The sequence below is a fragment of the Cyanistes caeruleus genome, chromosome Z, assembly GCF_971803275.1.
Source record: "Cyanistes caeruleus chromosome Z, bCyaCae1.hap1.1, whole genome shotgun sequence".
Lineage (NCBI taxonomy): Eukaryota > Metazoa > Chordata > Aves > Passeriformes > Paridae > Cyanistes > Cyanistes caeruleus.
The window spans coordinates 63,992,713-64,016,617 of record NC_141732.1 but is presented as its reverse complement, the minus strand read 5'-3'; the positions used below and the strand labels follow the sequence as shown (position 1 = coordinate 64,016,617).

General features: G+C 39.1%; 1 protein-coding gene across 1 annotated transcript in view; it reads right to left on the bottom strand.

Annotated features, from left to right (window-relative positions):
- Nucleotides 1-1,378: 1,378 nt before the first annotated feature.
- IL6ST (interleukin 6 cytokine family signal transducer) overlaps nucleotides 1,379-23,905 on the bottom strand; it is a 31,393-nt gene continuing 8,866 nt past the window's right edge. The window contains exons 4-16 of the mRNA XM_086868326.1: nucleotides 22,721-22,853; nucleotides 21,313-21,473; nucleotides 20,822-20,973; nucleotides 18,275-18,434; nucleotides 17,138-17,220; nucleotides 16,049-16,268; nucleotides 13,623-13,799; nucleotides 12,813-12,911; nucleotides 12,073-12,219; nucleotides 11,000-11,140; nucleotides 9,703-9,799; nucleotides 8,310-8,391; nucleotides 1,379-7,434 (exon numbers count right to left, since the gene is read on the bottom strand). Coding sequence (XP_086724452.1) covers nucleotides 6,709-7,434; nucleotides 8,310-8,391; nucleotides 9,703-9,799; nucleotides 11,000-11,140; nucleotides 12,073-12,219; nucleotides 12,813-12,911; nucleotides 13,623-13,799; nucleotides 16,049-16,268; nucleotides 17,138-17,220; nucleotides 18,275-18,434; nucleotides 20,822-20,973; nucleotides 21,313-21,473; nucleotides 22,721-22,853 — 2,378 coding nt within the window. The 3' untranslated portion in view covers nucleotides 1,379-6,708. The remainder of the gene's footprint in view (nucleotides 7,435-8,309; nucleotides 8,392-9,702; nucleotides 9,800-10,999; nucleotides 11,141-12,072; nucleotides 12,220-12,812; nucleotides 12,912-13,622; nucleotides 13,800-16,048; nucleotides 16,269-17,137; nucleotides 17,221-18,274; nucleotides 18,435-20,821; nucleotides 20,974-21,312; nucleotides 21,474-22,720; nucleotides 22,854-23,905) is intronic.

The window sequence follows — 23,905 nt, the reverse complement described above, 5'->3', positions numbered from 1 at the left end:
CAGGCAAGCCTGGAGTCAGATTACTCATTGGGAAAGGCGTACTGCAGCTCCCGGTTGGGTCACTGCTGCTCAGCCTCCTTGGCTGATCCCGGAATTTCCTAGCTATTTCGTAGGGAGTGGGAGGAATATTTTGGCTCTGCTAGTTACTTCGTGTAGATGGAGCCTGCTGGGAAGTCAGTAAGGCACTGGATCACCCTGCCATGAATAGCACAGATGACTGGAAAATACATGTAAGATGGTTTTACAGGTAAGTCCAGTGTTCCTGTGATTATCACTGGTCAGAACAAAGCAGAGATCCCCCAGCTGCACTGCAACCACCTTGCCCAGTGCTGGGCAGGGCTGGCACCTCTCAGAGTTGCTGTGGTGCTGTCCAGTGCCAATCCTGGCTGGACAGACCTAGGCTAGTTCAAAGGTAGAATGTGGTTAGGCACACCTCCTGCTTCTGTGCTGCAGACTGCTTGCCCCTGCCACGGGGATAAGGAACTGTTTCCTTCCAGGAACCGAGCTGTTCTTGGTGCTCTGCGTGTACACTGCACAAGTATGTGCTTCCTGTCTTGCTCTGGCAGCAGGGGAGCTGCCTGTAAAAGACAAACTGCTGCCTCCTCTTCTGCATGCACTGTCCTGCACTGGTGGAGCTCAACTGCACCAATGCTCATCAGCTGTGAGCACAGGGGAGAAGGAGACACAAAAATGTTACACCTCTAGAAAAATGAAGGGCCTTATGTGAAACAGTGGTCAGTGAACTACTGTACAGTAAACCCACATTTTGGTAAAGAAATTTTTGCATCTAAACACCACCAAGCATTAATATGCCTAGGATGGCTCTTCTGCGGCACTAGTAATTCCCCATGACATATAATGGAACGCCCCCTTCCTCACCCCAGTGCCCACTCAGCTTTATAGGGGTCTGTCTCTTCAAATGAGGACTTCAGTCAGGAAGGAGCAGCAGCTTTTCCCCAGCTGCCCACCTTAAAGCCTTCTGTGAAGGTGACCAGCCTTTGAAGACCCACCTCTGCTTTTTCAGAGCTGTGATAATGTCAGTACTTTTCAGTACCGAGATACAAATCTGTGAGGATCCTCCACCCATGAGAAACAAAAGAACTAAACCCAGGTGAGACTGAGAGCAGTACCAGACAGAGGTCAGTGATGCCTTTCATGGAACTGAGGTACTCTACATAGGTAGAGTATTATCTGTTTCCAGGAGCAATTACGAAGGCAGGACTAAAGACCATTCACCTGCTGCTGATGAGGTAGCCTTTTATCCAGAAATGTCATGGTCATGCATCTCTGTTTTTTGCATTCCAGGAAGCAGCCCAGACTCTTCTTCTGTGGTTACTACCTGGTCAGCCTTACAAAACATCGACTCCAGCACACAAGGTAAGTATGGAATTTTGTTTTGTTTTCTTTCTGCATATTATGTACTACAGAAATGCAACATTCAGGCTCCAGTAACAAAGAGGAAGACATTCAAAACCAACCATAAAAATAAATTGTAGAAAGCAGATTTTATATGACAATACACATGCAGCTTGCAAAAGAATAAAGACAGTGAACAGGTATTAAAACACATTTCCATACAGAGACAGCTTATGCAGCAATTTACAAGTTTAACCTCTGGCCAGAGTACGCAAGCCCTTTAAAGCTGGCATTCAAATTACCACTAGCTTAATGAGCCATACTTAGTTTAAGTACACAGCAAAATTTAACTTAATGTTTACATTCACTAGCCATCCAATCCAGCATCAAGGCACTTTCCTTGTTGGTACATCTGTTCCTGTGTCGCACACCTCCGCTCACCTAGATGCATATATTGGCACAGCAAACTGGGTGACCAGTAACTTCTTATCCCCAAATAAAAGCAATTGGTTACTAGACAATCCCTGGCTGTATCAAAGTGTCAGGCTATATGTGACACTGTAAACAAAACTGGTGTATTAAAAAAAACACGGCAAGTTGACTGGATCCATTAACAAATGTGCTTTGATGATGGAAAGTGATAGGTGTTACTAGTTTCACACTGCAGAGAATGCCCATCTGCCACGCCCATGATCCCCAGAGAAGAACAGCTGACAAACTTAAGTCTGAGCAGGAGGATGTGGATGTGGAGCTTTCCAGCCATCAGTCAACAGTTGTGCCATAAGTGTTTTTCATCTATTGTTACAGAAGTGTGCTTCTGCAGAGTAGCAATGACATTATTGCATATATCCCCTTCATGTTGTCTTTGCAAATAAATACAAGCACTGGCTAAGGCTGCATTCCGGGAGGTACTTGCTGCCCACCCTCTCTCTGCACTACAGTTAAGAGGCAGGGAAGCAGACAATTGTTGAAAGCTGGCCCTTCATTATTATTTTTAGGTTTGTTTTATCAAATCCTGTGGCCTTAGAAATGCATCCCTGTGCATTAAGTCAGCACTGCTTTTATTTTCAAGAATGGCTCAGATTGCACAAGTCCTACAAAGGAAACAACAGTGAAAGCAAATATGCATGGTTTTTAGCGTTTTTGTTTGTTTGTTTGCTTTACTGATGCTTTCACTTTAAAGGAAGAGAAATAGAAATTCATGAGTCCAATGCAAGTTACTTAATTTCAACCTGCTCCAGACTTTTGCACTTATACCTTGACTTTACTGCAGTTTTCTGGATCAAAAGCAAAGCTGAAGACTTGGGTTGGCTGCAATTCCCTAACAGCTGTTTCATGACAGAAGACTCAACATTTTTACATAAACTTCTCCTGTATAACATTACAAGTGAATCCTGGAATTTATAATGGTTATATGTCTCTATCCTTGCAGACAGACAAGAGGTTTGGGGGATTATGGGGATTAATGAACTCTTACAGTCAATTAGTCTAGAATTTTTTAACACAGTTAAAGGAATGCATTCAAAGGACAGTTAGCCTCAACTACAACCACTGTCTAGTGGGGAAAATAAACTAGTGTATTTAGTCCCATTTAATGCATACAAATGACAATGTAAAATGTGTATGTCCTGGAGTGGGGCAGACTATTAATAATCTGAGAGTCTTTGGAGTTTCAGATCCCACTGAGAAGTCAATTCCATAGCAGCATACACTGATGCCCATCTTGGGTACCTGAGACCTGGCTCTAATTAAACAGTTACTTAAATTAGCATGGTGATCACCACCTACTGGGCATACTGATGTGTGTTTTAACCACTTGATAAAGATCATGATTTACAAAGCTGAATTTCCCATGCAGGTGATGGATCTTCTCCGGAGTCCAAGAATGGGACTCAGCCCAAGCATGCAAACTCCCTCATCCTCCCAGGGCCAAAGTTTTTTCCAGTTTTTGCTAGGCTTCAGTACCAGACAAGCACATATTTGTCATAAACTCTCCAGAACAAAGTTTAAAAATTTTTTTCTTCTGCTGTGCTTGTACTGCCATGTTAAGGCGTAACAGGCAGCTTAATTTTCTGCAGTAGCATGTATGAAACAATCCCACAACTTTCACTACAGCAGGAGAGGATATTCCTAGACTATCTGCCCTTAAAGTGAGCCAACACACTCCAGGAAACATAACCAAACAACTCCTGGTCTAACAGGACCACCACAATAGAGCTACAAAGGTAATATATTCACTTCTCTTGTAAACAGAGAACATTAACCAGCCTGCATTTAAGAGGTTTATTCAATATACTAATATATTTCTACTAGCCTCCCTTCCCCACCCTCAAATTAAAAGTCCTTACAACTATTCTTTCACCTGTGCCTGAAAAATTCCAGTCCAGAAATCAAGATGGACATGAAAGTGTCTACACTGAAATATGACTTTAATAATGCCTTCATTTTATGTGCACCACTAGCCATTGTGGGGGGAGGGTGTGGAGGAGGGAAAAAACTTTTTATTTAATTATTATGTTAGGGTCAACTCCAAAAATTTCAGTGGATTGCTACAATTACACTGCAGATACTCTTAAAAACCTGTATGCAACTGTTTGATACAGTCCAAAGTACAAAATCTTGTTAAACCCTGAACACTGCATGATATATTTGGCACGCAGGTTTATGAACTAGCTGTAAACCTGTTATTTGTATGTATTGTGGCTTCTACAAGCTGTTCACCCACCATGAGCTCCTGCTTAGGCTTCAGTATTTTAGCCCTAGATAAATGCACTACCTCAAAAGAGAGTATGTCACTACCAGCCAGCCAGAACTTTGTCCAGGACCCATTCAGTTCTTCGAGTTTATTACCACTGGTCCATAAACAACAGTGAAAGATACCAGAAATGACAGGCCAGAACTCTTGTTAGCAGAAACTTTAAAACTCAGAATCTTGCTGCTGTTTAACATCAATTAAGTCTTGCATGGCCCATGATTAACAGCAACTGAGAAGAAAATACCATCCCTTTACAGAAAGACAAATAGCAACTTACTGAATACCCGACAGTCTCCCTCAAATAACATATGCTATCAAAAATTACTATTACTGAATCACAAAAACATAATTTAAAACAAATCATGAACATGTTTTTGAAAACATCCAGACCTCTGCAGCACTGTTTAGACTACGTAGGCAGGTTGTGGCCTATAGCATTTCAGGAGAAGATGGATTAAATGCAGTTCTAATAAGCATGCACACTGCTCAACAGAGACTCTTCCCTTTTACCTGTGGCTTCTACAGTCACTGTGAAGTTTGCATAGAGAAGATAACTCCTTCCCCAGTAAAGTAACTGCTATTTTTTCCAAGAATAAATGTGTTCTGAAAAAGGAATGCTCCTTCAGCCTCTGAAAAACCAAAGATGGTGTCTGCTGTCTCATGAGAGCAGTTTTCATTATGCCTTTGCGCCCTAGGAGGGAGTTTGAAGGTGCTGAGGTGCAGTGGGGAAAGGAAGAAAAAGGTCTGAAGAAAGGTGTAACTAGAGTAAGCTGCAACATAGCCTAAAAAAAAAGTGCCTAGACACAGAAAAATACTGTCAAGAGAAAGGAACTGTGGAATACTGAAATGTTAAAGATTCTGCATTCTTTATCTGTTTTAAATATTCCAAACTTTGAGAGGTAATCCTACAAATTTACTCTTGCACTTGATTTCGTCATAACAAAAGCAAAAGACATGTGGACATTTACATGTATACCCATCTTTTCATGCAGTCTGGCAGACAAGGGAAGATACTGACACAGGCATTTCAAGGGCTTTTAGCAAGTGCTCTACAGAACAGCAGTACCAGAGGTCACAGCACAAAAGGTTTCAGGTCTTAAATACATAGTTATTTTGCTGAAGGAGAAATAAAACACTTGTTTTAGTCTCACAAAACAGCATTTAGTGTTTTGAAACACAGTTTTATTAGTGTCAGATTAGAAAGCTAGCTAGCCTATATTAGATTTAAAATTAATTTTTAAAAAAATCTTTAAGAGTGCCATAAAATTTCTGCTTATCGCTGGAGAAGGGGTTTATTGTCACATAATTTAAATTTTTTTTAAACACTAGTAGAGGAAGTTTCTAAGAAAGGTAGCTTCCTCAAAAAAATGTAAACTGTATGAGCAGGGAAAAAGTGAGACATTAAGAATAAAGTAAGGAACAACCACTGAAGTGTGTTTTGTGGCTCATGATTGCCAATAGAAAAGGAAACAAGTTTAACAACCACTTAAGTGTGCTACCAGCAAAGTTCAAATTCAGAGTACAGGTTCTGGTTTTAGTTCCAAGACCATCAATGACTTCAATGCTTTGGCTGCCTTCAGTTTCCAGGACGTCCTGCAGTATTAGCAGTGAGGTTACAGCACACTAATAGCTGCAGTCTGTCAGGAGGAAGGTCATATTTCCTTTCTCCTGAGCAGTCAGAAAAATGGTAAAAGCTTACAGCTTGTTACTTGAGCTGTACACAGCAAAGGTGCACTTATTAAACAAAGGCATATATGACCACAGAAGTTTTATATAATCAAACAGTGATTGGGGTACAAAGCCTTTAAGTAACCGCTGATCTGTGCTGTCATTTGATTTCCACACTTTTGAGACTGAATTGCTGTGCGTCAAGTTGCAAGGCACATTTTTTAGGCCAAATTACTCAGTCGTTCATGTGTACACACATCTAAATGTAGGTAAAGTATAGATTACTACAGCAGCATTTAGATTCAGGCAATCTCGGTGTTTTCCTATTTGTACACCATAGCAAGTTCTGTTTAATTTTTATGGTTTTTAAACAGGGCTGAAAATGATTGGCAGGTCTGGTAAGCTGAAAATTGAGGCACTGGGCCAAGTCAAAATTCAGTAAGTCAATTAAGTTATTGAAAAGTGTATCATACAAGTATTCTTCCATGTCAGAATACTGAGCTTCAGTCTTACTTTTGCACAAAGCTGCACTATGCAACTAGAGCTGGCTTTTTAGGCTTGTACACTGTCACGCATAGAAGTGTTTCCTCTGGGAAGTCTATTGGCTGATGTGGATATTTAAAACTTTACCTTTTCAATCATGTGAAATTCTGTTATGAAGAGATACACAACACCCAATGTAGCACAAAGGCTCATTCAGTTACCCAGATGTAAGGTTTTATGTAGTGCATAAAAGTAAACCTCCAGTAGGTCTGGACTGGAAATTTTCCACAGAAACAGTCCTTACTGTATTTTGTCAAATTACTCTTCACTTAATTTCAGTTTTTCTATCTGCAGGAAGATAAAAATACCTAGCTTACTTTATCAGAAACACAGGGGAAAATGTGAACAGGCACTAATGAAGGCCTAAACAGAGCCAGTCTTTTCTCTCACTGAGGCATATAGCCCCCTTGTCTCACAGTCTGTGGGAGGTAACTTTTTGGCATTTCATCTACTGACAGTGGATTTTCTTCCACTGTTTCAGGTCTCACAGCTTGTCCTTCAGTACATGTCTGTAAAACATTTGATAGAGCAGCTTCCTGGGTATTTTTTTCCATCCCAAGGCCCAATGGCTGTGAACTCTGACCTGAGATCTGCAGTTGAACAAATCCAACAAGATCTCCCTCATTAGCATGAGTAACCTGCTTTGTTCTTTCAAAGCATGGCCTGTCTGTGTTGGTTTCATCCTGACCACCATTTTGTCTGAAATACTGCTGCCTCTGTGCTGTACTCTCAGCTCCTCCAGCATGATCCTCTGATCTCTCTTCTGAATCTAGCAGTGGCTGAGTTGACTCAGACCTTGAAAAGACTTGTACAGGTGTCTGGTCTCTGTAGCCATTAAGCACTACAGTCGAATACTGTACAGTGCTTGAAGTGTTCTGTGTTGTTTCACCTTCATCGCTGTCAGAGACGCTTTGCCTAGGAGAAGACATGCACGAGGATCCTCCAATACCACTGCTGTGCCCTTCTGAAGTACTTTTTTCTTTTTTAAGCAAGTCAAAGGGTTTTAGATCTTGTTCTGAAAAAGACTTCTTGTCATCAGCTTCTATTTCTACAATGCTTACATCTGTAAGGCTGCCTTCTGGGGACATCTGATCTTTGGAATTAAAGTTATGCTGAAAGAAAGAGATGTATGTCACCTAAGAGGAAGGTTATGTTAAAAATCAAAAGCCTCAAATATATGAATTTTTATTCATAATGCCTTTGAATTTCTTCATTTAAGTCTTCTCTTTACAAAGTCTGGCAATGTCTCCAAAGCACAAGTTAAAAAATGAAGGATACAGCTTTGTTTCCAATACAGAGCCTTAACTATGTGACTATTCTAAAATCATAGTGGATGTGTGAGCAAATCTTTGCTCTCATTTTAATTATTCTTCAGAGCTGTAGACACAGAAGCATTTGCTGTGCAGCACAGGAACATTCTGTACTGAGAATCACACATCGCTTCAAACAATGTACCCAAAATCAGAATACTTCACAGAAATTTGCCACAAGAAAGGCTAATTTGTTGAATAGAATTTGCCTGGTCACTCACCCCACATGTCACATAAATTTTGCTGCCATCTTTTCATATTCATGAGGAACTGTTTATAGTTCCTTCTCTCTCATTCTTGACTGAACTTTAGTGAAGCAAACAAGTCACTTGAGGGTTTTAAGAATGGGAATCACAAGTTGTTTACTTAATACCAATCTCCCATGGAACAGCAAGGAAATGAGTACTTGACCCTTTCAACTAGTAAACTGAATGTAATTCACAACTTTAAAGCCCATACTAGACTTTGAATTTGTGCTAATCTGTAGATTCAGCTAATGCTGAATCTACAGATGCAATAAAGGCTTCTAACCATTTGTATAATAATGTCAATGAAACTTAATATTCAGGTTTTTCCTTGAAATCTATGTTTGCTAGAAGACAGAAGTCTCCCACTGGTTAGTTTATCTGAAACCTTGCACGCTAGGAAGATATAGGATGCAGAAAGGTGAGTATTACCTTAGCTGGAACTTGAGGAGACCACTGAGCAATATTACTCTTGGATGGGTCAGGTACGATAGGCCAGATATGTTTTTTAATTCTGTAAAGGATTAAAAACAGAATACAGTCACAAGATGCACACCCCAAATTCCCTGTTCATAGCAACTACAGCAGAATCCAGGACACCACTCCCTTACACAGAAACTTTGCATTTCAAATAAGAATGCTTCCAGGGTTACTCTGCATATTTGTATGAGGCAGTATGACTTTTCAAAACACAGCATTGCATTTAACATCTCCAGACATTAGACACAGCTATCAAATGTAATACAAAACAACAAATGGTAATGGTGAGAGATTTTCAAATTTATAGCACTCTAGAATGTACAGATATATTACTTAGGCAATTTATGACGCGTTACAGTATGAAAATAAAATCCTGCTTTTGTTTTAATATAATTATGAATACCAAAGACCAAAATCTAAGCAAACTTCACAATTAAAAATAAAAAAATACTTGGAAGAAAATCTTGCTTTGTAATTCTTAAGAATGTAGTGTAACTTTAAACCAGAAGCTTTTGTTTGATACATCACCCCCAACCAAACCAGCTTTGAAACTGATGCACCTATCTTGCTCTTTTATAAACAGGCTCCCACAACAGATCCTCCGTAGGAGAACTCTGAAGAACAGTTCACAATAGGCTTTCCAACTGATGTCCATTAAGCACTAATTTCAGGAGCAGCAGGGAGGTCAAAAGGAAAAGGGCATAAAATGCAGTCTTTAATTAGAAAGGAAGGATAGTTGACAGATGACACAGGAGAGGTGCTACACCTTGCCAGGGGAAACACTGCAGCAATGACATCTTGGTTAAAGCCATAAACAAGAAATTTGGGGTGGGGTAGCAGGAGGAGGCAGGTTGTTTCCCAGCAGTCAGTAAAGAGACAGAGTTACTGGAGATGATTATGTCTGCTTAATTTTATTTTATTTTTTTTTTATGAAGCTTAACATTTGTTAATGCTGTAGTTAAATAGCCCAAATACAGCAAAGAGATTTCCATGCTTCACAAACTAGGGACCATAACTCCACTCACAGGATAACTAAGAAGCAGACAGCATATTCTGATCAAAACCTAACAAAGCTAATCCTAACTGTCCAGCAAGAAAAGCATTTATTTTCTTGAAGGACTGAATCATAGAACACATAGTATGTGTATAATTAACAGTAAGAAATTAGTATCAGAAGAGGCCCTAGTTTCTCAAGGAAAACACTGACATTTTTAACACCCATCAATATATGCATGTTTTAACTTTTTTCCTGCTCTAACTGAAGAATACATAACTGGGTTGGTATGAATTACTGCCATTTCTGTTATGCTCAGAAATATAAGAGGAAGAGTTAATTTGTACTTACAGGTCACGTTTGTTGAAGCAAAACAGAACTCCAAGAAGCACAATCAACAGGAATGCTAGACACACAGGTACAACTATCGCTTCAATTTCTCCTTTTCCTGAAGGAGGTGAAAAAAAGGAGTTATGGCCCATTTTGGCATTTAAGGAACTCAACAGTAATACGTATTTCCAAAAGGACAGGGAGAACCTGAAAATGAAATACCTCATTGCTCAGTCTCAAATCTTCACATTCAGAACCTTTTCACCGTATGAAAAGCACCTCTTGGTGAAAACATGAAAAGCTCTGTCCTGACAATCTAGTGCCTTGCATCAACAAAAAACATGGGCTGGTCTATAAGGTGTAATACTGACAGAGCAAATAATTTTTCAGCTTGGGCAGGTATGACAGTAACATCTTTGTCAATTCATCTGCTGCCCAGGTGTTTCAGTGCCCTGGGGGCTGTCATAACATGGTCATGGTCAAATAAGTAAAGTTACTACTCATCCATCAGTTTTTTTCTGTACATGAATATCTTCTCTGCCCGCAAACACCAAAGTTTGCATTATTGTTATGTATTCCTTCCAGTGTAACACACATTCTTAAGTAAACCTTGGAGAAGGTTTAGGGAAGAGCAACACCATACAGAAAAAAGCCTCTGCTAAATTTAAGTAAGTGTCTTGCACAATTAAATTCTGTTAGTAATGTTGCTGTTACCCTTACACATATAAGAAATACCCTAAAAAAGCTGAACATACAATAAATTTAACTACTCAAAATAAGTCTCCATAAAGAACTGTATATGATAGTGATATGAAAGAACGTGGAAGGGCTCTGAGGATGACATATGCTTACTGGTACCTACAACAGCTGATCAAGATATAAGCAGACATCACTACAGCTTCTGCAACATACCTCAGCAGGATTAAAGCAAAGACTCTTGACTGGGGGGTAGGTGCCACTGGACACCAAAGAGACAAGGGAACTGGGTAAATCCTAATTACTCATGAAAGGTCATGGCAAAATATTATAACCTGTAGTATACATAAAACACATCCAAAACAACACAAAGTGTGATTCATGAGATTTGCAGAGGACATCTTGTTCTCTATACAATTAGAAAAATCCTGACTAAATTACCTTTTAAGTTACCTGAAGTAGCACTAAACAAGCCACCCAGGTATTATGAACATCACAAGCTGACTGTAACTGAAACTTTAAAATAAAAGCACCTTCCCCTTCGAACACATCTTTCACAGACCCCCACTGTATTGTTGCAACATTAATTCCTACTTTTACCCATTGTGCCACTCTGCCTTACCAAATTTTTGTGTAGTAAATGTGAAATCAGGACCAGTCCTGCTTCCATTATCTGTGGATGCCATCATCCGCACAGTATACAGTGTGTCACTGGTTAGAGAGGAAAGGGTGTACTCTGTCTTGGAAGGGTCCACTGTCACAACTAAAAAGAATAAGAGATTTAGACTAGTTTTCTACAAACAAATTACATCTCCACTAAAACAGCAACATTAAGATATCAAGAATTCAGATGTGAAAGGTAGTTTTAACAGAATGCACAGCATACGGAAAATACAACAGTCAAAGAACACAAATTTGTACAAGAAATGCTGAGATTCATTAGCTTCTATTTAGGTGTCTGAATTAAGCCTCCTTCTATATTTAATTGCCTGTGAGATTCTTCTTATCCCCAGAATGCCCCTACAAACTAAACTAGTAGAATTGAAGCTTCAAGTCTGTCTAGTAAGCCAAATACATAGTGCTAACAAGGAACTGCCAATACTGACTAGAAAAAAAACAAGGTAAGGAACAGTAAGACAGAGGTATGCATAAGAACCCTTACTGGCCCTTCCAATTTAAGCAAACCTAAAAATTAAAGTTTTGATAGTGCCAGCTGCCTGCAGTATGCCTGCAGGTCATACACACTACTGAAAACTAAAACACACTTGAAACAAGATGATCTACAACAGTACTATGTTGATCCAGGAGGATTAAAATCTACTCCCCACTTCCTTTTCTTAAGGTTTTATCATAGTTAAATGTAGCCAACTCGTTTTGAATCTCAGATGGTCTACCATCACCTTGATATACCACATCTCATTCTGTATTTAGATATCAACATGTGAGCACAATACTCACAAATCAGCTTTCAGAAATTAAACTCAGTACCTCACTATATACTGACTGAATGTTCTGAATTCTTCACTAGGGACTTTCTGTTCTGTATGGAGGAGAATTATGGCTCAGACACCAGTTTTATGTTCTCAGAACAGGTTGTCAGCTATAACTGATTCTGTGTATTTTTTCAGGAACAAATATCAGGAAGGAAACAGGTGAAACACTTCAATGCCACGAAACACTTCTGTTTTCTGGTACCTGTTTCATTTCCATCAATAGTTTTGTACAGTATGGTGTAATTTCGGATAAATCCATTTTGTTCCTCAACTGTGAGATGGTTCCATGTCAAAACAGCTTCAGCTTTTCCTACTTTTTTTGTCTGAACAGTGGGTCCTTTTGAGGGACCTGTAATGGGAGATGATGATTAGTTTCTGCTTGGCAACCTTGCATTCACAGAGCAGCATATTAACAAGCACTGAACTGTTTCAGCATAAAAACTTCAATGGAATAGTTTGACTAACTTATCTGGAAAGTATTGTTTTCAAACAACATAGAAGTTACACAGATGTTTTAAAAAAGAAACATTCAGGAATAGATATTAAAAATAAAATCAGTGCATTGCAGGAAACCTTCAAATGAAGTTAAGTCTTGATTTCACACTTGAAAAATAAATATCAGCATATAAATATCACCATTAAAAATTTTAATTATATAATATATAATTATAAACATATCACAAAAATAACAAATTCATATCTAATTATTTGATAAAGGTTGGAAAAACAAAGAGCCAGCCAGAGCCAGCCATCTGTCTAGTTCCAAAACACTGTAAGAAAGCAGAATGTATAACAGAAATGAAATAAAAAATCAATGATGTCACCTGACCCTCAAGTACTAAACCATTTTTCATTATACAATCCACATTAAAGCAAAGGTTTCTTTACTTTTTGTCAAAAAGGGTCAGTGTATGTGCTTCAAGGCAATGATTTTATACTTACGATCTTGCTTAAGATAAGCCTTCACAGACTGTCCACTGCCCTGACCATCAGCATACAGAGGGTACACAGTTATCAAGTAGCACTTGAAAGGCTTTATACCTAATAAAAGGAATTTAAAAGGTGTTGTTTCACAGTCAAATTGCTTATCATTCTTCTCATTACCTTCAGATACAGGTTTCTGAGTTTCTGCTGTTCAACTAGGTGCACTTGTACCTAATGACCTTACTGATACACTGCTCCAAAATATGAACTGAAGGAACAATACTGCTCCAAAATACTAACTAAAAGATCAATATAATGGTTCACATTCAAATGTAAAATTTAATAAGTAGACTTCAGAGAAGTCAGGGAGTTTTTTTCTAATTTGTTTGAAATAGAAAGCCCTTACTTGTCTGCAGCATTAACTCCCCAAATTATTGATTTCAGATACTGATCATAATCTCAGAAGAACAATAAAGCTAATCAAATTTCACTGTTTGAATTGAGTAACCAAATAGTTTGACTTTGAAAGAACTCAGCCTTTTCACTATTTTAATGGTTTCCAAGCATGACAATACCAAAATCAAAATGGAGATAAACCTCTTGTTGTTACATTATATAAATTATAAAATGCAAGATCAATACAGTTGTATATTTGACAAAAACATACAAATACTTCCATAAGGCTCACAATAAACTAATTTAAACCATCAGCATTAAACTCCTATTCTACCATAAAATTCTAATCATTGTGAGGATGTTTCTAATCTTCAGAATACTAGGCAGTTTTTAGTGTCCTACAAACTGTATGTAGATTTATGAGCTAAATACCTTTTAAGTCTATTCCTTGAACATCTCCTAGTGCAATCTGCCAATCTATGATGCAGTCTGAGCTGCTGGACAACAGACACCATTCGATCACATATTTAAGAACATAACTATTAGGAGCAGTCCACCCGACCCACAACTTGTCATGTTTAGGTACTGTTCTAAGATTCTTCACAGGAGCTGTAATGAAAGAAAAGAGAAAAGTGATCAATATTGACAGTTCTTTCATGATAGGAGCTTTTCTGGAAAATGTTGAACGTTTTAAGGTAATGGCAGCAATTTAACAGAACTGAAGTACGTGTAAATGCCGTTTTCTGAAATTTGGAGATTTACACATGGATCTTTGTATCAGAGATCCAAAAGCAGTATCAGGCTATTTAAAAACTGAAGTTAGACTAAACTTCTCTATTCTCATAGACACTATGTTTCTTTCTTGCAAAGAAAGGTTTTATTTCAAGAGAGAAATCAGACCTAGAATGGGAATTTACAAATGTATCAGTTATACTCAAGCACGATACTAAGTACTTTATGTATAGTGTGTACGTATATATATATATATATATATATATATATATATATATATATATGTAAGTAGATAGTGTATATATAATGTCCAGCCCAGAAATGGGCAAACACATCCTGGGATGGGTGTGAACTGGCTCATGGGTCAGGCACAACGGGTTACAGTGGATGGGGTGGTATCAGACTGGACACCTGTCAGTAGGGAGTTCCACAGGGCTCCATCCTCGGCCCTCTGCTTTCACATCTTCACACATGACTTGGACTCAGGAAGGGAAGGGACACTAAGCAAGTTCCCAGATGATACAAATCTGAGAGGAACTGCTGACTTCAAAGGGAGGGAGGCCCTGCAGAGAGACCCCAACAGATGATGGGCAATCACAGCTATATGAAGTCCACAGGGGCTGGTGCCAAATTCTGCACCGGGATGGGGCAGCCCTGGCTGTACAGACAGACTGGGGAATGAGAGGCTGGAGAGCAGTGCCATGGAAAGGGCCCTGGGGTTCTGGGGTTCAAGTTGAACATGAGCCAGCAGTGCCCTGGCAGCCAGGAGGGCCAAGTGTGTCCTGGGGGCATCAGGGACAGCATCACAAGCTGGGCAAGGGAGGGGATTGTCCTGCTCTGCTCTGGGGCGGCTTCACCTCAACTGCTGGGGGCAGTTCTGGGTGCCACAATATAATGAAGTTACTGATCTCTTAGAGAGCACCCAAAGGAGAGTTAAAAACACAGAGAAGGGCCTTGATAGGAAGCCATATGAGAACAGCTGAGGTCACCTGCTCTGTTCAGCCTGGGGGAGACTGAGGGGAGACCTCATTGCAGTTACACTTTCTTTAGCAGGGAAGAGGAGGAGCAGGCACTGATCTCTGCTCTGTGTGACCAGTGACAGGACTCAAGGCAATGGCCTGGAGTTGTGTCAGGGGAGGTTTGGGTTGGATATCAGGAAAAGGTTCTTCACCCAGGGGATAACTGAGCACTGGAACAGCTCCCCAGGGAAATGGTCACAGCACCAAGCCTAACAGAGTTCAAGAGGCATTTGGACAATGCTCTCAAGCACACAGTGTGACCTGCCCTTCCATGCAGGGCCAGAAGTTGGACTTTGAGATGTGTCCAACTCAGCTCATTCTGTAATACATATTATATGCTTATATACTATGTATATATACCTTACTAAGTACTTCCTCCTGGCTCCAATATTACTTTGTTTTAATTATACCTTTAACTAACTCATCTAATAGTTTTAGAACCAGTGGCTCTCTCTTGGTGTTTACCTGCACCTATCCATGTACTTTTTTTGCTTCCTCTCCTGGCAGTGTTTGGATTGTTTAAGAAAATGCTGGAAATAAGGATAAACCAGCTTGTCCTTACTACTAGTGCAATAATGAACAAAAAAAAGAACACTAACAGTAGGGAAACAGTGGAATCAGATAACAAAACAACCAGGTAAGATACTGAAAATGTGGGAGAATGAGACTGGGACAAGTGAAGAAAGGAGTAGGAGGGAGATCAGGAAATTAAAGGAGGAACAAGGGCAGAATGTATACATAAATATGTACCAACCCTTTGATGCTTTCATATTTTTTTTTTTTTTAGAAAGACAGAAAAATGCCTGCTATGCCAAGAAAAGAAATAACAGGGAATATAGTACACAGATGCCCCAAGAATCAAAAACTAGCAGAACACCACAAAGAGCTTCAAATGACACTATAAGTACACAAATTCACATGTTCCCTGGTACACAAATGGCAGTATATACAAAAGGCATGAAACTGTAGATAATTCAGTAATCCTTTAATTATGTGTCCATATATGTACTATTATATACAATATATGTACTATTTTATAACACTGAATATTTCTTATAAAAAGGGCCATGCAGATTTATTTGACGGAGACATTACTAGGACACCCACCTTTAGAATTACTTGCTGGGATAAGTAAAACTGATGGAGGTGATGCCCCAACACTGTTACGGGCAATCAGAGTCACTTCGTAAGTTCCCTCAGGCAGCTGCAAGGTATGGTTGGTGCTGGTAACATTGTATTTCTTCACTGGACAGGAAAGACATGATTTATCTCTGACAGTCACTTCATATTGCAAGATTACTCCATTGGCTTCAAATGGCTTCAGTGCCTATCAGAAACACATCTTTGATTAAGCTGATATTGAATAAATGTGATTTAACCCTTAGTGTCCTAAGGGAACGATCAAAAGATATGAGAGCAAGGCAAGTTCCACAGATCAAATACCTACATTTAAGAAAAGCATAAATAACCTGTGCACATTTCTATAAAGCGGTCACATCCAAACACTATTTTTTCTTTCAATACTCTTTCTTTAATCATACCTAATGATTTAATAAAAGCTATTCTGTAAGGACTGCAAAACTTGTTGATAAAACCTCAATTTCATGTAACTTTACACCACAATGACATAAATCTCACACCTTTGGTTCTGTTAGTATGACAAATATGACACAGTTTATGGACCAAAAGAAAGCAGGAGTTGGAGAGTGACCTTAATTACATTCCTCTTCTCAGCTGGACAAACCATCCAGTTGGACACAGCAGCCTTACTGCACACAAATGCCCAGTGCTGTTTTTAACAACCTTGGCCTCTGCAGTATCTCAAAACTTAATGGATTTTGCAGCTGGGGTATCACTGTCCAGACAGTGTTGCCATTTTTTAGGTTACAGCAGAAGGCATGACATGAAGCCATGCTTTGTTCAAGTGGCAGTTCCAAATCCACAGGACAACAAATGAGGGATCTGAAAGTACAGTCTGTGTATTTTAGGTCACATATGAGTGTCAATTAAATGATAGCCTTTGCATCTGTATATTTAATTTTTCATAACTAATTATTATAATAAGAATACTAAAGTCACTTCTCATATCAAAACCTCCTATACTATCTCAGCCATCTCTCAAGGCTGTTGGGTAGATTTTTCTACTTAAAAATCTCATGTTTTCACAAGAATGCTCAGTTTTGCAATTTGCTTTACCTTCCATATTAGATGCACAGTCCAGGAAGCTGGTGAGTGAGAGGTATCAATGATCCTCCATAGGGGTGGTCCTTTAGATGGTTCTGAGGAAACAGACAATACATGACAGTATTTTATTTATTTTCATTTATTTATTTTACAGTATTATTTAATCTGTTTGAATTAATCCTTTGATTATCATTATATGCTAACTTTCTTTAAAAAAACCCACACATATTAAAAGGCATTTCCTTACTTTCTCAATGAAAATTATGCTTGGCATATTAAGTGGAAAATTTCCTGAAGAGAGGAGCAAGACACCTGTTCTGCTTTTAAGTGTACAGCATCAAAAGAAGTATGAATCACAATGGTGGGCATCTACAAGATGGCCACCATTGTGACTTGTATTTCTTTTGATAGACTGAAGGTGACAATGCTGAGTGAGGCATTATCACATCTACAGGGCACAGCCTGCATCCAGCCCAGCACACCTGCACCCTGCAAACCTTGCTACAGTCTGTACCCACAGTTCCTACCCCTCTATATCAAGTTACCTAAAAAAAGGTAAGTGCACAAGAGTCAACAAGGAGACAAATTTCTCCTGGCAGTAAGACTCCTTGATTCTAAAAGAGTAACAGATGCAGTACTTTTTTACAATACTACAGTACGTTTTGGCATCTGTACTATGAAAAAGTGGTATTTCCAGAACAAATTCCATTTCAAAGTAAAAAAAATTGCTCACCTATGACTTTTACTAGCCTCCTAAACATCAAGTTGCTCATAAAGTAAGGCAGTTGGCCTACTAAGAAAATCTCTTATAGGATAACTTCTGTTACAGAGAATAATCTTCAAAATAAAAAAACCAAGCATAAAGCCTAGATTTCCTCCAGAAGACAGTTTTCTGTGAAGATGGCTCTTCTTCCCTGCTGCTGTTCTAGCTGTTTCAGGGAGCACCTCTACACTAGCTTAATGGGAAGCTTTTCTTATGCTCCTTGGAATGCACAGGCCAAGTCAGTGCTGAAAGTAACTCAGGACAGCTTTGTTGCTTATACAAGCAAGCGGCTCAAGCAAGGATACACCATTTCAGCTGGCCATGACCAAATTGCTGAGCACTCACACACTTTGTAAGTCAGTGATCTACTTTTATACATTACTTACCATCTTCAGTGGTAATCCCAGTCTTTTCTTTACTCCAGTCACTCCAGTAGCCCACTCCATCTTCCTTCATGCAACGAATGGAAAAGACATACTCTGTGTAGGGTCTGAGACCTTGGACACTGAATGAAGTTCTTGGGGAAGCTGTATCTTCAGAAGGAACCTGCAAATGTGACAAAGATTTTAAAGGCACTGATCAAAATACTGTAGAGCTGAGTTCTGTGCTACCTAGTCATCAAAGAAGGCTCCCCACCACACACACCCCCCTAACACAAACAAGCTTTCCTTCCCTCTCTTTTCCAAAAACTTCAGTTCTCAAACACTGGTAAAGGCTCAGTCAGAGTTGTGTCTTTTACCAGGTATAAGAACATACATACACTAGAACAGTTAGGCAGCTACCTCAGAACAGTATTTTTTAAATTTTTTTTTTAAAAATTAGCATCTCTCTCCTTCCTTCCCACATAATTCTGCTGCTTACTAATCTGTAGTATCCTGCCTCAAAACTCAGAACCTTGCTATGTTACCTGCTTGATTATTGATTTCAAAATTATTGTTTACTGGAAGTCCAGGTTCATTGCTTCCACTGATCCAGAACAGTGCTTCTTGAGTGAAACTGAAAATAGTTTTAGAGTAGTTTATAGTTTTGTTAATAAATTATTTTCATAAGCTCTTTCATTTCTCTTAGGTGAGAGGCCAGAAATGTATTCTTAGTAGGTATGTAAGGAAGCAAGGTGGAGGAGATAGTGGACACAGGTAGGTATACACACTGACTCCCAAGGTTATTCCACTTGCAATGAAGGGCTTTTTACAGTGAGAATCCCTGCAAGGAATGACTCCAGATTAAACACAAATGCAAGACACTTAAGAGGTTAATCCTGAGGGCAAAGAATTATCTAGTCAAATTCTACCACAGCTAAGCAAGTTCAGCTGATTTTAAAGTTACTATTTCATTTATTTTGTGCATATATTAAAAGGACAAGAGAAGTTAGAAGAACTTGTCCTATTGTCCTACCAGGACAACATATGCAGAGATCCTAGAGTTGCACACTAGATTGTGCAGGCCATTGCTTTTTAAAATAGCAGTAGAGGTGACCTTAATTGTTCCTACATCTAAAGCCACATTAGTCACAAGGAGCTGTGTTAAGCTACTTGCTCCAAAGAGTATTTTGGTAAAATCAGAAGCAGTCTTCCTTCCATGAACTCACAGAATTCAGAATACATTTGGGCCTCTGCTGCAGTACTGCTGCTCTGAGAGAAGGCTTAAACTACGGGAAAGACTAAGGGGCTATTAAAAATATGTCCACAAATTAATGTAAAGAAGAAAACCCCCACAGTTCTTGATGACAGCATCATAGCACATTACAGGTAGGCTTATTCCTTACACTTTTCCTGTTCTTCGGCCTCACACTTGAGGCACGTACACAGGGCAGCCAGATTGTACAGAATTACACAATCATCTAGGCTGGAAGAGACCATTGAATCTAATCATACACCTATCACTGCTAAATCCACTCCTGAACCACATCCCTGAGTGCTACATCTAGACCTCTTCTAAACACTTCCAGAGATGGTAACTCTACAGCTTCCCTGGGCTGATCCTACGCAATTCTTTCCATAAGAAAGTCTTCCTCATATCCAATATAAACTGTCCCTGGCACGACTTGAGGCTATTTCCTCTCATCCTAATGCTTGTTATTTTGGAGAGCAGACTGACCCTGACCTCACTACAACCTTCTTTCAGACAGCTGTACAGTGACAATGTCACCTCTAGCCCCTCTTTCCTCCAGGCTAGATAACCCCAGCTTCCTCAGCTGTTCCTCATAAGATTTGTGCTCCAGACTCTTCCACAGCTCTCTTGCCATTCTCTGGACATGCTCTGCTCAGCACCTCAGTGTCCTTCATGGAGTGAAGGGCCCAAAACCAGAATTCAAGGTGTGGCTTCACTAGTGACAAATACAGGTAGACAGTCACTGCTCCTGCTGGCCACACTATTGCTGAGCCAGGCCAGGATGCCATTGGCCTGTTTGGCCACCTGGGCACAGCCTGGCTCATGTTCAGCTGCTGCCACCAGCACCCCCAGGTCCTTTTCTACTGGGCAGCGTTCCAGCCATTCTGTCCCAGCCTGTGGCCCTGCCTGAACCTACTGTAGCCCAGCTGCAGGTAGAGTATGTTCTAAAAAGCATCCCAGCATGAAACAGTGTTTACCCCAGCTCTGAAAGACATTTAGATCACTCATTTTGCATATGCATGGAAAGATGAAAATTCATTAATGTTCTATTCACTGCATGTGCCAAATAAAACTTAAAATAAACATACTGCACTGTGACAGGGAGGACAGCAGAAAAGGCCACGAAGATATGGAAAGGTCACCATACTCGGACTGTGCCAAAAAATACCTAGATCACAACCTCCATGAACAGGCCAGATAAACTTCCTGGAGTGGCCATAACAAAATGAAAGTGAATGCCCTGAACTGCAACAGAGGGAGTTCCAGTTTCACATATGTCTGGGTTATAGCAGAATCATGGCAAGAAGTATTAGTGGTATTACCTCCATCCAGTTTGTGTCACCAGCTATCTTGTAGCGAATATTGAATTTCAGCGTCATCACAGCATCTGAAATCCAATTCTCCCAGGAAAGCTTCAGAACAGTAGGTAGTATTCCTGAGCTGACTGATACATTCTGTGGAGACAGTGGTTTAACTAGAAGAGAAGAAGTTAAAGTCAACTTCACAGCTATTCTTTAACATGCCTTTAGAAGCTGGCTCACTGTGTTGCAGCACTACTATTAAAGCCTTTCAGGACCTGAAATAGCTGCTACTTTATACTATCTTCTAAATCAGACTGCTCAACACAAACTTGCTGTCTGAACTCTGATGAAATCTCTCACCACCCCTACCTTTGCCCAGCACAGTTCAAGCTCTAGTGAACAACATCTATGCAGTGGTAACTTTTATAGTGAAGAAACATGAGCATACCAGTTAAGCAATATGCACAGCAGCAGTAGTAATATTGTTAAAGCTTTAAGGGGCATATAGTTACCAATGTCAATGGGATCAACAACAAGAGGATCAGATTCAGCCTTCCCAAGTGCATTTGTTGCTTCTACCCAAATCTCCGTGTTAACAAAGAACTGAATATCAGTAACGGTGCAAGAATTGTTTACATCTTTTGGTATACAATCAGGAAACATCTCTTCTGGCCTAAATAAAAGAGGAAAAAAAAAACCCAAGATACAAAGCAGTAAATTTGGTTTCCTTTAGAGAATATTTTGAAGTAGATCAGAGTGAGCAAACAGTTTATCTTGTATGTCTCCCTTCTGCCTTAATTTTGTAAGCAAAGGGAGGGGAAGAAAAAGTGGGAATGGCTTGTTCAGCCACAAATGCGTGATTGCTTTAAAACTGAAACCAAAACATAATCTCTTGACTTCCAGTCACATATTTTCAAAAGCACAAGCTAGAGCACTGTAATTAAATCTGTATAAAAACTTGACCTGGCTTAAGAAGAACAAGAACTGATACAACTAATCAAAAGCAACATGGTCAGTAACTAAAATGCAATAGAAAATGTAGTCAGTGCTACCCACACACCTTTCAAGAGTACAGTTAGAGGTGTGATACCTAATTTCTATTCACCATCTTCTTCTACACTAACACTAGATAGTTGGGTATCAGGAAATTTGCAAGGCATTAACATTTTCTATCTGCACAAGCCTTCAACTACACCTGTTACCAAAACACTTCAGCAGAATGGGGTAGCAGGAAAGCTGTAGGCAATCACTCCTGTTTCCAGATTAATGCAACAATCCTGTTCACTCCTTTTTAAACTATGAGAGACCATACAGCGAGTCTGGAAAGTAACTTAATTTGCTTTCACAGGAAAAATACTTCATTGAAGCTTTCATGTTAGGATTAACTCAGAATAGTGTTTGTACACAGCTCCTATGAACTGCAGATAGGTAATACCTTTACAAAATTCAGTCATTTCAGTAGTTTCCCTACTTAGAATCACAGAATGGGTTTGGATTGAAATGGACCTTTAAAAGTCATGTTGTCTGGTCCTCCTGCAAAGAGCAGGAACATCATCTGCTTGTTTAGAATGGGATAGAAGTGTCAACCCAGAAAAGCATAGAAGCTTGGGTACAGCCCCCTATTATTAGATGTATTGTACTCAAGACACACTAATCATGTATTTAAAGAATAAAAAAATATGGATTACTGTTACTCCAGAACAAGTTCAACAACAAAACTTCCAATCTGACTTAGAATTACTTGAATTTGTTAACTTCTTTAACTCTTCCCTTCTCCCACCTACCAGACAGACAGCAATGCTTCAGAAAACTGGACTTATGTTAAGAGCTCTTCCAAAGAATCATGAATTTCAAGGACTGTTGGTTTAGCATAAAAATATTCTTCAGAATTATTTAGATATTTTATAGAACGCTACTTACCAGCTGTATCTCAACCTGAACTGAGTATCTAGGAATGTGTGCCTTCCAGGGTTCCAGGTACAAGTCATAATATATGTGAATCTTGATACCTGATGCACAATGCAGCTTAAGTTTTTGGGCTTCTCTGGGGCCACTGTACAGAAAGAGTTAGCAATAATTAATCTAACATTTCAACCCAGCAAGAATCCTTTTAAAGGCCCACTAGAGCAATTTTGGTGAACATCAGAAGCATTTAATTAATTACTTTTTTCCTAAAGAATGTGGCAAAAAAGTGCTGGATACCATCCTGCAATCAAAGTCAAGAAGCTTAAATAGCTGCTTTGACAAACAGTAGGCTGTGTAAGGATTAAGCATCTGCTAGTAAGGAACAAAAAAGATTTCTCATTCTGAGGCAGAAAACCTTGTATTAAACATTCCTCATATAAATACATTTTAATTCACACAGAAGAAAAATAAATTGAAAACCAGTACTGAATTGGCACATGTTGACTGCCAGTGACCTGAGCTCTGAAGGCAATTTCGTAATTCTGTTCTCTCCCAGCTGAAGTATGGATGAAGCTTTTGTTGCAAACCCATGCAAGAAAGGGATCTTCATCAATGCACTGTAGTGCATAAGAAACTTCTTCAGAATGCAGCAAAACTATTTTCTTTCCCTCTTAAACTCAAACATATAACATACAAAGCATTTGCTCCTACCCCCTATATTATCACTATTTACAACAGTAAATAATGTACTTAGAGAATCTTACTTGCTTTCAAGCAGAGTGCTAGTTTCAATAGAATAACCTTATTGCTTTCTTCCTGAATAGCTGTATTCTTCTCAAATCTGTTGCTAGTCTCATTATTTAGTTTTTCTTTAATTGACAGTATCAAAATACAATAGCTTTAAATAAAAATGCATCTCAAGACTTAAAATATGAATTAAAAATGCAGAATGTCATCTGTACTGTCATTACATTTATAATAGAGTAATTTATCTGTTCTCACCTTTCCATATATTTTACCTTGCAGAAATATTTTTTATTTTATCTTTTCTGGTACAACAATATTTATTCCACAGAAGTTGAAATGGAAAACAATTTCCCGTGATAACATTTTGTAAGTCATATCAGAAGCACATAATTTTAAATTGTGAACCCAAGCTGGCCTTTTGCATGCAGACCATTCAGCAACTGGAGTACCTTT